At 40.0% G+C, this 14,016-nt stretch overlaps 1 protein-coding gene across 1 annotated transcript in view; it reads right to left on the minus strand.

Annotated features, from left to right (window-relative positions):
- Positions 1-14,016, minus strand: part of LOC139473717 (JNK-interacting protein 1-like) — a 52,051-nt gene that overhangs the window by 36,988 nt on the left and 1,047 nt on the right. The window contains exon 2 of the mRNA XM_071256436.1: positions 3,286-3,682. Within this exon, the coding sequence (XP_071112537.1) occupies positions 3,286-3,682 (397 nt within the window). The remainder of the gene's footprint in view (positions 1-3,285; positions 3,683-14,016) is intronic.

Here is a 14,016-nt window from a genome sequence, read left to right on the forward strand (position 1 = left end):
GTGAAACCCACAAGCATGGATATGGTGCTGACAGAAACGTAATTAGGGCGATTCAAACACGATAACAGGTTTCTGGTATGGCTATCAAGAGATATGCCACTCTGCACAGCTCATTTTGTCACTTTTGACAACGGCGCCACCTGTGCACCTAGTTAGAGAGGCTTAGAAGCCAACTGTGCACACGCTGTCAAAGTTTGTATTAAAACAGGTTTTCACCCATCCACCATATCCTGTAATTACCTTTCGCAAAAGATATTTCTAAACTTGATCCTTTAATCAATTACACATCAAATATAGATTGTGCAAAAAGACTGTCCTACAAATACCATCAAATGGCGCTGTGTTCATGTCACAGTTTGGCAGCAACTACTTGATGTGAAATAAGTAGAAATTAGCTCGACAGATCCGACCAGAATAATTGAATCTCTTTGGATTCCAGGTTTTGTTTTGACTTTCTGATTAAGTTACCATTGTAAGACACTAATGAGGATCTGATTACCTACACAGAAATAATTTATGAAAGTGAATTTAGTAAATGGAGTTTTATTGACAATAGGTTCTTGTTTTTCTGTATTTTCTACATGCAGTGAGTGAGTTGAGTTTAATTCCACTTATGAATTATTCCTGCCTTATCAAGGCAGGGGCTGCTAGGAATGGGCTTCACACATAGTGTACCTTTGTGGAAATTGAACCCGGGTCTTTGGGGTGATGAGCTGAAGCTTTAACCACTGTGCTACTCCAGTCCCCACACTCCTCAGCCCATAAAAGAGAGACATTTCTTTTTTCAACTCCAATGATCAATTTGATCATATACTGACACACTTTGAAAACGCTTATTCAAATTGTTATAATATATGACAAAATGGCCACAAAATTAGATTAGTTGTTCTGTGTGCATGAGATAATTAAACACAAAAATGTTGAATGGTTTTGAATCTCAATTCATTTGTTTCAACATGTACCTGAGCTTAAAAAAATCATATTGTCTGATCCTGTTAATGTTGATCATGAGTTTTCATTGTGTGTCATTATAAATAAAATTTTATTCTCTGAATGATAATATTTGTTTAGTCCTTAGTATTTCAAAAATTTCTACAAAATTATTTCTTACAATTTGAACCGTTGAAAAAACATTTCTATATTTCTTCCATAATATAAATTCTTTTTTTAAAAGCAATATGAAACATATTACAAACTAAACTGTATTTATCCCTTAGATAATTTTTTACCTTTCCCTTAGCTTCAACAAGACCCTATCTGAATTCAATCAACACTCTGCATGATGCCTCTCAGGCCTCTCAGATGAAGCTCTACTGAAATGCCAGGGTGCAAAGCAACATAAACCCTCTAAGGCAAGTGCACAGATGCCTGGGAACTACAGTAATGGCCACACCATGTGATCACTACTTAATGCAGCATCGGCACTGGCGACAGGAAACGCAGGTGTCTGCCGAAGGACGACCACATCTGATCCATACATGCTCTCACTTTATGGCTTGCATGTTTTACTAATCAGAACATTAATATACCCTTGTTTTGTAGCAGTAGGGTAGTTCTTATAAGTTTAGAGAATAATTGTAGTGATTGTTAGTGTCGGCAAACCATTGAAGCATTTGTAAACTTTGAGCGCTGTTTTGGACAGATTTGAGTAGTACTCAGAGGCTGCGAGTAATTGAGAGTTATCCTCCCTTGTGTAAACACCCAAATTGGCAAGTCTGATCTTTCTTGGGGCAGTTTCTAGAAGATTAGCTGTAGACATATACAAGGCCTTTTTCAACCTAAATTGTTTCTGATCTACTTGCCAAGTGTGGTTTGGAAACCTATTTGAACACTTCCAGTTCCTGTCTGTTTCCAGTACTATTCTGGATTCAAGAAGAAAGACAGGCCTATTTCAAGACATTCAACCGTGCCAGCATTCTGGACATTTGTGATTGCACTGACAGTAGTTCTAGGGCCTAATTCTTATTGCTGCTGCCATCTTCTTGACCCATTGTAATGCCTTATTATTGTTATCCTGAAACTGCGTGTTTAAGCATAATTTATTGAACGTGCATTGATCTTGTGTGGTCACTGATTTCCCAATTTAGTTCTGTACAAACCGATTTCTGGGTGAAGCCTTTCCATTTCAATTTGGAGATCACCTCGTAAAACCCTTGACAGCTCAGAAATGATGTATAAAATATCCACAACAATATACAAGTGTGGACTTTTTTATTCTGCATTCTGAACATCCCCATAATATTTGTTTGCAGAGATACAGAAATCAGATGTGCTTGTCTGAATGCTTCACTGACTTGAACCCACAATTTAGAAGCCTAGACACTGATTGGTTGATCAAAAAGCTCACCTGAAGTGACTTCCCATGGATCTTCACACAGAGGTTTTTTTTGTTAGTTTGCTTGTTTGTTTGTAGTTCACAACAAATTCTCTTAGTCGCTTCTTACGACAAGCATGTGTTTCTGAGGACCTATTCTAAACCGGAAAGTTCATCTGAGTAAAATATTTGATTTTGAAGAGACTGATTTACACAGATGCCTTGAACAGTCTTTTGTACAACATGAAATATTTTTTGAAATGCCTCCTGTCTCATACTTGTATTGTTAAGATTTCTTTCCACGAAGATTTCAAAGAGCATCAAACAAGACTTCCTAAAAAGTTGTTTGATCAGGGATACAACATTTTAGGGCTTAGTAAAGCTTTCAAAAAGTGTCATGGTAGACATGTGGAGGACTGTTTCAAATCACACATCAGTGACACAAATGTCCAGTGCAATTCCCTATTTTGGCTTGTACCATGTTTTCATGATTTTCAAGCCAACAATTGACTTGCCTTTGCATGAGTTTATGGTGGGTGGCACCAGTGGGCCAGGATACACTTACCATTTCATGAACACCTGGTATCATCACTATTTGATAGTGATTCATAAATACATTCTATTAATATATTATATAGTCAAAGTCTTAGAACAGACTCTTGTTTTAGCAGATATTTCTTATGATTATGGTTTCTTGTTTGTTTGTTTGGTTTTGTTTTGTTTGTTTGTTTGTTTGTTTAACACTGCACTCAGCAATATTCCCGCTCTATGACGGCAGTCTGTAAATAATCAAGTCTGGACCAGACAATCCAGTGATTGACATCACGAGTATTGATCCATACAATTGGTATACGATGACATGCATCAACCAAGTCAGCGAGCCAGACCACCCGATCCCGTTAGTCAAAGTGTATCGTTGCTTCAGTTATAATGGAAGTCTAATATTTAATTGATTGTGCTGCTCTACTTACGTTTGATGAATATATATGTACGTCTGAGGTATAGCTAATACAGCTGGGCACAGTGTCCTCCTCGTAATCATCTTGAATTACTGCAGCAGTTTGTGGTGACAATGTCTTCTTAGGAGACAGTTCTTTTGAAGTTAATTCCTCCACATCTTCAATCCTAGTTGGTAAAGGATTTATATAATCTGGTGTCTGACCTTTTATATGTAACAAGTTTTTGGCATTCTTTTCTGCAGTACTGTCTTTTTCTGTGGTGCTATCCTTGGCTGTGTCATTATCCGAGATCCTAGAGTTGTCTTTCCCATACCAGCAGCCATAGGTTTCCGAGATGAACTCTTTAATCTTGAAATCTGTATCACAGTCGTCATCCCCCAATATATCTGGGCTTATGTCGTGTGCGAGCCTGCAAAGAAAATTTGACAATGTTAATCGGATATATAAACAAGACAACCATTTTATTTTGCCTTTGTTGAAAAATAAAAATAACAAGACTTCAGTTTTTGGATACATAGACTGAAGAAATAGAAAACAATTCTGGAATATTTGCAACATAATGTTTAAAGTTTCAATGCAGCAGAACAGCATTAATATTTCATAATTGTTTACCATAGCATGTTAAAAAATGAAAATACGCCCATACCCATCCCATCCAATAATGTATTTATGTTATTCTGCATGCACCATACTCGCTGCATATCAAATTCCATAAGGATACACCCAAAAATGGCTTAATAATGATGAAAAATTACATTTTCAATATGGCTGCCTTTCAATATGGCTGCTTAGAAGGAGTATAATGATGCCCTTGTCTGAAGACACCCTTTCCTGTGTGGGCATGATCACAGACATGTTGTCAGGACATATTGCTGACACAGCCAGCTAAGTTGCCTAAGCTTTCCCCCATCCATACACTATTCATGCTCACCGTGTACATGTCATTCAGCGTAATGACAAACATTTTGGTATTGGGGATAACAAATGGTACAGGAGATCTTACGACTGCTTAAAACTCAATATGATGTAATGCTGTCAAAGTGCTAGGACCACATGTGATTGCCACGGGCACTATTGATTCCTCTGTAAATTTCCAATAACGTAATCCTGACAGAAAACATGGGCGTCACTTACTGAACGAGCTATCCTGGACCACGTCAATATCAACACAGTCAATATCAACATGTGCGACATGGCAGAATAAATACCACATGGTAGATGACATGGATGCAATGAATAATGATAGCAGTTATGCTTAGGAAGTAAACATCATCCCGTATATACACCTCAGAAGCAAATAGTGTATGTTGTATAATTCACTACAGCTATATCACAGCATCATGTAGTCGGCAATATCACAGTTATATATCATGGTGGCCTGTAGTCAGCAATACTACAGCAATATCACGGTGGCCTGTAGTCAGCAATATTACAGCTATATCACAGCAGCCTGTAGTCAGCAATACTACAGCAATATCACGGTGGCCTGTAGTCAGCAATATTACAGCTATATCACAGCAGCCTGTAGTCAGCAATATTACAGCTACATCACGGTGGCCTGTAGTCAGCAATATTACAGCTATATCACGGTGGCCTGTAGTCAGCAATATTACAGCTATATCACGGTGGCCTGTAGTCAGCAATATTACAGCTACATCACGGTGGCCTGTAGCCAGCAATATTACAGCTACATCACGGTGGCCTGTAGTCAGCAATATTACAGCTATATCACGGTGGCCTGTAGTCAGCAATATTACAGCTATATCACGGTGGCCTGTAGTCGGCAATATTACAGCTATATCACGGTGGCCTGTAGTCAGCAATATTACAGCTATATCACGGTGGCCTGTAGTCAGCAATATTACAGCTATATCACGGTGGCCTGTAGTCGGCAATATTACAGCTATATCACGGTGGCCTGAAGTCAGCAATATTACAGCTATATCACGGTAGCCTGTAGTAAGCAATATTACAGCTATATCACGGTGGCCTGTAGTCAGCAATATTACAGCTTTATCACGGTGGCCTGTAGTCAGCAATATTACAGCTATATCACGGTGGCCTGTAGTCAGCAATATTACAGCTATATCACGGTGGCCTGTAGTCAGCAATATTACAGCTATATCACGGTGGCCTGTAGTCAGCAATATTACAGCTATATCACGGAGGCCTGTAGTCAGCAATATTACAGCTATATCACGGTGGCCTGTAGTCAGCAATATTACAGCTTTATCATGGTGGCCTGTAGTTGGCCAAATTTTCACAATGATTCGCATTGGTACTGTGGTACCCCTTGACCTCCACTGACCAGATGAAAATACAGAACAGAAAAAAACCCAGAACTGTAACTAAATGTAGACCAGTAAAACATATGTTTCAAGTGATGCTGAATATCTGCTTGCAATAATATGAAACGGAGCACATAATTAATTTTTTAAACTCAAAAACACAATGACTATTTTGGCCACATGTAGGAATTTATATATTTATTTTGTGTAAAAACATCTGCAAAGTATGTTTCATCAATATTAAAAGTGCATCTGCAAATGATTGCCACAGCAGCCACATTGTTTGAATGATGAGGTAACAGATGAATCATTGATGCTTCAAGTTTCCAGGAATCAATTGATACAATAGTTTGGAAAGGAGTGCTTTTTTCCAGAATTTATATCTAAAAAGACCAGGAACAATGGTACGATTTCTCCAAGAATCCAGGTAAATAACGATCAATTCAATCAATCCAGGAGTTTAAACTAACTGACCCTTACTCACACAACACCATAGTCATATACAGTTTTTGTTGTTGTTCTTTGCACGTGTACACCTGGAAATTAATCAAGCACCACCAAAATCAAAATGACACCGGGTGATAAGTTTTGAAAATGAATACATTGTATCGATATATTAGCTATGATAGACTTTTGCCCACACCATACTATTGCCAATACCACGTCAACGTGCTTGATGCTGCACACACTGAGTGTAAGGCACAGCACCCATGAAATGTCCACGAACACATGTTGTTCATGAACATTGCAGGTATACAGGCTGCATCCCAATTACAAAGCATTATCATGGCAAACTGTCTGAAGCATTCAGATGGCAGACTAGTTGAATGATAAAGGTACGAATGTCTTGCAGAGAAATGGAACATCACCATACTGTAATTTCAAGATTAGTGCAGAAATACAGACAATCAATAAGTCTAAGGGCAGGCCATACCAAGGCCAGTCTTGCAAGACATCCAGGAGAAAAGATGCAGAATTATTAGGGCTCGTTAAACGACCTCCATGTGAAAACTGTACAGTTTAAAGGCACAGTTGTGACTAGGCAGAGCAATTTTAACCAGAACCATCAGAAATCTTCTAAAAACAGCTATATGCAGAATCAGAGAACCAATTAAACATCCCTTGTTAACTCAGGCCAATAAAGCAGCATGTTTGGTGTGTGTGGTCTAATCAACAACTAAACTGGAATATTGCATCATGGAAGAGAGTCCATTTTTCGGATGAAAGTCGGTTTCTGTTACACATGGTGGACAGATGTATACGTGTCTAAAGGGAGGAAAAACACCCATGGCTGCACACAATATTCCATAGACCCATCCATTTGATTGGGGAACGGTAATGGTATGGAAATGTGTTTCATTTAATTGTAAACATGACTGTGCAGGGTAATCTGAACGGACCGCGATATCAGCCTGACATCCTGGAGACAGCAGGTATCCACCATGTGTTGGCCACTAGACCTGTCTTCATGGATGACAATGCTAGACCTCACACATCACATGCTGTTCTGGCATGCTTACATCAGAATGCCATCAACGTAGTTCCTTGGCCATCAAGAAGTCCAGTTCTTAATGCAATAGAACATCTGTGGGTCATTTTAGGCTGTCGAGTTCAACAGACAGACGCACATGTTCAAAATTTACGTGATTTTGTTGCTGCTTTGCATGAGGAGTGGGCTAGAATACCTCAATGTCAAGTGCAACATCTGATTCATGGAATGAGGAGGTGCCTGGCGGCAGTGGTTCGTGTGCAGGGTGGTTACTGATGAACTGTGTTTCTTGCATCTACTGACATCGGTTCAGGAAGCCATAGATACAGACTGGTTTCAAGTAGTTCAGTATTTCTTGTGTGACAATACTAATTTCTACCTTGTTTTTTCTGAATATAATGTTTTTCTTCAAAAGGCCAACCATTCAGAGTAAATGTCATTGTTCCAATTCAAACCCTTGTTTTTTTTACGACGGATGACTCTGGTAAGCAGTAAACATCATTGGATACTGTTATCTAGAATGCATTTTGCACTAGGCCGCAAGTGAATTGGATCTTTCATGAATTTTTTTTATTAGTACTTGTTATTAGTAGTCACTATTAAAGGCAAGCACTTCCTATAACATTCTCTGGTGACAATAAGCAGAGACCTACCACTAGATAATTTCCATTGGTGTACGCTTCATCTCCATACATGTACTTCTGAATTTAAATATATTTATGGTCAGTGTTTGCTGAAATCTGAAGCTCATCAGAATGAAGAATAATTCAAGCAAGACATTAAATGTGCACAGAACCTTTCATGCAAGGTTAATATTCTATCAAGGAAGATGACATTCAAAGCAGTATCTTTTCAAGGAAGCTAACATTCAAGGCAGAAATTAATCACATTTAATCAAGGAAGATTTCATTCAAAGTAGTAATTTTGGCATTAGAAGCCAACATCCAAGGCAGACATTATTTCAAGGAAACCTACATTCACGGCAGACCTTATTTCAAAGAAGATTACATTCCAGACAGACATTTAATCAAGGAAGATTTCATTCAAAGCAGTAATTTTGTCATGGCAGCCAACATTCAAGGCAGACATGTATTAAAGTAAATTTTTATTCTAACAGACATTTATTCAAGGAAGTTTTTATTCTAGCAGACATGTATTCAAGGGAAGCTTAAATTCAATGCAGATGTTTATTCAGCAGTTCACAGTTCGCTTGTTTGAATTCCAAATATATTGTCGGAGCCAGAATAATGGACATGACCTTCTTTGGACAGTGCCGGAATGATTCCAGGTCACATGACCTTTCACTGATGGCTCATTGATCAGTCTGGCAATCAAATATCGCCTGTCATTTGTCACGGAGTGTCCCAAACCAGTACTTCATGAATGATGAAACCAATAGACGAGTTTTATCGACATTGGAGCAGCACTCTTGATGTTAAGTGTGATGGATATTAAACTGGATTAGTTGTTCTGCACACTGATTTCTTACGTAATATAACATCACCTAAGGTCTGATCTGGCCAATGTGGTTTCATGTTTAAGGATAGCATATTATACTCACACTTAACCCTTTGGCACTGGTTTTGTTTTAACCTTAATTTGAAACTGGGGGCACAGTTGCCCAAGTCATCTAAGGCACTGTAGTTCGCTGTGCAGAGGTGGGTCCATTGGGCACTACAAAACCTGTGATCATGGGTTCGAATCCCAGTTTCGCCCTGATTAAGTTTTTAGGTTTGCAAGCACCATAGCCATGGTCATGGGTTTCCTTAAAATGGTAAACGGGTCAGCATCATTTGGGCTTTCCTACCATACTAAGCTGACACACCGTGATATAACCGGAATACTATTCACTCACTCACTCAAAATATTTAACTTTGTGCAGTTCTAACTGTCAGAAACTCCCTACACTGTCTGACTCGGCAAACCTGCTTGTTTCCATACACATACATTAAAGTGATTTTAGTTATATGGAATTATATAAAGTTCGTGAATAAATAAACATGAGTGTAACATGCAAGCTATTTAATGGCTCATGTGAAGAACATTTGGTATCCACCTTGGTAAACATCATCGTTAGTTATCAAAGTCGGCATGGACAAGCTGAATTCTTTCAGTGTCAGTATTGTAATTAATTGCATCACAATCTAAAATTTATCAACAGAAAGCAGTCGGGGCACAAATTATATGAAGGAGATATTGATCCGGTGATGTGGAAATAATTTCAATGTCTCTCAAAATGCTGATGCAATAACTCTGTTCTTTACTGAACAGTACTTGTAAGTGTCTTGGTAAATTACCAGAGCCGTTGACAGCTATACATATTGAACCTGCATCATACATGCCCCTGACTTGTTGAAAAGTTAGCTTGAAGATGAAAGTGTCCCACGACAGCCAGTGATGGAGGGAATACTAGTCCACATCACGGGCAGCAGTATTACAGCTTTATCACAGCACCCAGGAACAGATTCGGACAAACCGGAGGTTGTTGGCGCACATTCAACCAGGTCATTTAACCACTCACTCAACATTTAGTTAATCTTACCAGGACAGTGTACTGAGGACCTGCCCTTCCCGAGAATCTCCCTTCGGCACTTAGAAGTTCATTTATGTATTCCCACAAATGACAGTAAATATATGTCTTTTGCAGTTCTGCAGACATACTTTTTCAGGGATCACAAAGAGCTATTGGGACTTGAACCAAAGTCTTCTGGATGACAGGCTAACACTTTAACCAGTTGGCTACTAGTTTCTCACTGAAGCATGTTCTTTGAGGAAAACACATCACAAGTAGCTTGTAGACTGAGGTTTTGAGTCCCTATATGAACATACATTGTATGTGTGAAACCAATTCTTGATGTCTATCATATTTCTGGAAATATGCTAAACGCAGTGACCCATAATCTCACTCACTCAACCCATAATCTCACTCACCCACCGACCCACCCAGATTTCCTTAAACTGTACAGTCTCCACTATGGCCAATAACATCGAAACAAAAGATTGCAAATGTCCACAGGAACGTAATGTCCGTGAGTAACTGTTTTTCCCCAATACACTTACTGGATACACTTACACAGTCACTCACTTATAGTAGATTGTAGTGACTTACACAATAGTAACATGGCAACATATAAAAAGTACAAGACTCAGTGTCACATGAATACACTGGTAAATGGATGAGCATGCAGTCCAATTTCCCTTTCAACTCCCTGGGGAATATACATTTTTGCTGACACTATGATTGTACAGGTTGGATCTATTTGAGCAGCTGTATCTTATGCAGCCATTTTGATACAAAATCCCATCTTGTTAAATGATAATTGGAGAAAAATATTAAGAACCTCTAATTCCATTATGAAAAATAATAATAAATGTCCATTGGCACATATCCTTGAAAATTTAAATTAAATTTCATGGACTATTTTAATAAACCCCGAAAGGGAAGATAAAAAAATACAAAGGCAATTGCTTCACATTATCACATCTCATGAACTGCAATATTTATGAACATGCTCAAGCTCTATCAAACCTCCATCAACCCTGATGCTTGACCTTCATCACCAGGTTCCGAGTCGGGGTTCACGACCCCTGGCACTGATGGCCCGAGGGTCAGTTCCCCAACACTGTGAAGCCCATTGATCCACTCAACCCATGCTCACCCAGCCCCCGCACATGCATCTTCTGATTGTGATGAACAGCAAGAACAATAACATCAGCCACAGAGATCAGAGAGCCTGTCCAGCACAATGCGACTATATTTGACAGCATACCATCCCTTGCATCCTGCTTCATTTGAAACTAGTTATGGAAGGATAAAGTCGATATTCATGTCATCCAACTGGCAGACCAGATACATTGTAACAAATGTATGATGACACACAGTCTAGTCCCAAGGGTCACCCTCTATATGTGTTGAGTTATCCACAGACATGTGGGATACCAATAATAGACCACTGAGACAATAAGGTTATAGTCAGGATCAAAACTTTAACTCTGTACAGCTAGATGGCAGAGGTTAACATGTTTAGGACCACCATTAGCAGGGGATCAAGGATGAGCTACGTGGGGTTTTAACACTCAGTCACATAACCCCCAAAATGCCTTCATAAAATTTTAAAAATTGAACCAACTCCATCACCATCCCACTGGTTAACCATTAAAAAAATTGACACACAGCCCATTTCACAACTACAATATTGTGACGTTATCTTATTTTCATGAAGTTTTGCATGTTGTTCCATTGCAATATCAAATACTATTTGGGTAACAACATCTCCAAGCAAATCAGTCCCATTCAGCCCCTCACCTGGACATTATATATATCACAATTTATCCTTCATATATGATTTAAAAAATCTTTATTTATCCTATGCTACAAATTCTTGACACATTGGTGTCACTGAGTTGGATCTAACCCTGTGTTATATCATGGCATGTCAGCCTGAAGTAGTGGCTCCCAGAGCGATGTAGGTCATAGATCTTTATTGTGTTTGTAAAACCCATGGGCAAGGGAATGGTGCTAACAAATCAAAGATCAGCAGCAGCACAATCTGGTTATATTTTAACCTGAATTCATAGGATCCTGGCACAATTAAAGGATGCAACTCTGCATATTGAATTGCAGTTCTTTGAACAACTTGACAACTCCTGACCCCAGAGGGCACCTTAGACTTTGAAAGCAGAGATAGATATTCAGTAGGGCTGTGATGAGTCCACGTTTACTACCCAGGTACCCAACCTCCTAATACACAATAATACCCAGTAACCACCGTAGGTATCAAAGTCAGGTACAATTGGCAAAAACTATTTAGATAGGTCTCAAATGATCTGATCATGCATAAACTGAAGTTGAATTACACAGAAAGAAATGAGAACATCAGCGACTTGTAGAGTTGAGTTTTAATGTTATTGTGATTATACAAAATATCATGTGACTAGGTAGCCCTGTGGGTCCCCGGGTCCTACTCAGGACCCACCTGACCTGAGTGCCCAAGTTACCCGTCCCAGCCCTACTGTGGGTCCCCGGGTCCTACTCAGGACCAACCTGACCTGAGTGCCCAAGTTACCCGTCCCAGCCCTACTGTGGGTCCCCGGGTCCTACTCAGGACCCACCTGACCTGAGTGCCCAAGTTACCCGTCCCAGCCCTACTGTGGGTACCCAGGTCCTACTCAGGACCCACCTGCCCCGAGTGCCCGAGTTACCCGTCCCAGCCCTACTGTGGGTACCCGGGTCCCACTCAGGACCCACCTGCCCCGAGTGCCCAAGTTACCCGTCCCAGCCCTACTGTGGGTCCCCGGGTCCTACTCAGGACCCACCTGACCTGAGTGCCCAAGTTACCCGTCCCAGCCCTACTGTGGGTCCCCGGGTCCTACTCAGGACCCACCTGACCTGAGTACCCGAGTTACCCGTCCCAGCCCTACTGTGGGTCCCCGGTCCTACTCAGGACCCACCTGGCCTGAGTGCACAAATTACTCGTCCCGGCCCTTGTATTCAGTATATCACTATGTACATATTTAATATACTAGGCACCAAAAGAAACTGTTGACATGAGTTTATCATCTATGTAATTGCTTATAGTACACACATATGTTGACATATTGTAAGTATATCCCTATCAAACACTGAGAAGTGTAGCACACACTCCTGTCAGTGTGTCATGGAGGGCAGATGTAACTACATCCCTATCAAACACTGAGTAGCATAGCACACACTCCTGTCTGTGTGTCATGGAGGGAGATGTAAGTAGATCCCTATCAAACACTGAGTAGCATAGCACAGATTCCTGTCAGTGTGTCATGGAGGGAGATGTTAGTACATCCCTATCAAACACTGAGTAGTATAGCACACACTCCTGTCTGTGTGTCATGGAGGGAGATGTAAGTAGATCCCTATCAAACACTGAGTAGCATAGCACACACTCCTGTCAGTGTGTCATGGAGGCAGATGTTAGTACATCCCTATCAAACACTGAGTAGTATAGCACACACTCCTGTCTGTGTGTCATGGAGGGAGATGTAAGTAGATCCCTATCAAACACTGAGTAGTATAGCACACACTCCTGTCAGTGTGTCATGGAGGCAGATGTAAGTACATCCCTAAAAAACACTGAGTAGTATAGCACACACTCCTGTCAGTGTGTCATGGAGGCAGATGTAAGTACATCCCTATCAAACACTGAGTAGTATAGCACAGATTCCTGTCAGTGTGTCATGGAGGCAGATGTAAGTCCATCCCTATCAAACACTGAGTAGCATAGCACAGATTCCTGTCAGTGTGTCATGGAGGCAGATGTAAGTACATCCCTATCAAACACTGAGTAGCATAGCACACACTCCTGTCAGTGTGTCATGGAGGCAGATGTAAGTACATCCCTATCAAACACTGAGTAGCGTAGCACAGACTCCTGTCAGTGTGTCAAGGATGAGGGCAGACTGTGCAGTATGGGTATGCAATCAATCAGGTGAATCACACATGTCGCCCTGCCACAGTGACACTCTCTTAATCATGCATGACATTTTCCTGCATTTTTTTCCAATTCCTTCAAACATCCATCGTTACATACAACTGTCCAAAATATACTTACATTCAGTTCAAACAAAATGAATATAATTGTACTATCATTTATCAAGCAGAGATATTTCCTTTCACAAATTACACCAGGTAACCTGTTGATGAAATTAAAGCTACTCCTCAAATACGGATATCCTCAACATGGATCTTGGAGGTTTGAACTTGAGACACTTTTACACAAGCAAACCTATATACCTCCAACTCTTGTCAACACCTGTCACACAGCAAATATGGTGATTTCTCTAAAACAATTCTTTCATTCTTTCAACATGTGTTACCCGATCAAACTTTAAGCACCACAATAATACCAAATCATTGACCCACATGGGGGTTTCAGTGCTTGATGACATTCACAGTTATTTACTTGAATATATAATTTATATCACATACATATA

This window comes from Haliotis cracherodii, unplaced genomic scaffold, assembly GCF_022045235.1.
Source record: "Haliotis cracherodii isolate W230 unplaced genomic scaffold, xgHalCrac1.p SCAF_3, whole genome shotgun sequence".
NCBI classification, from domain to species: Eukaryota; Metazoa; Mollusca; class Gastropoda; order Lepetellida; family Haliotidae; genus Haliotis; species Haliotis cracherodii.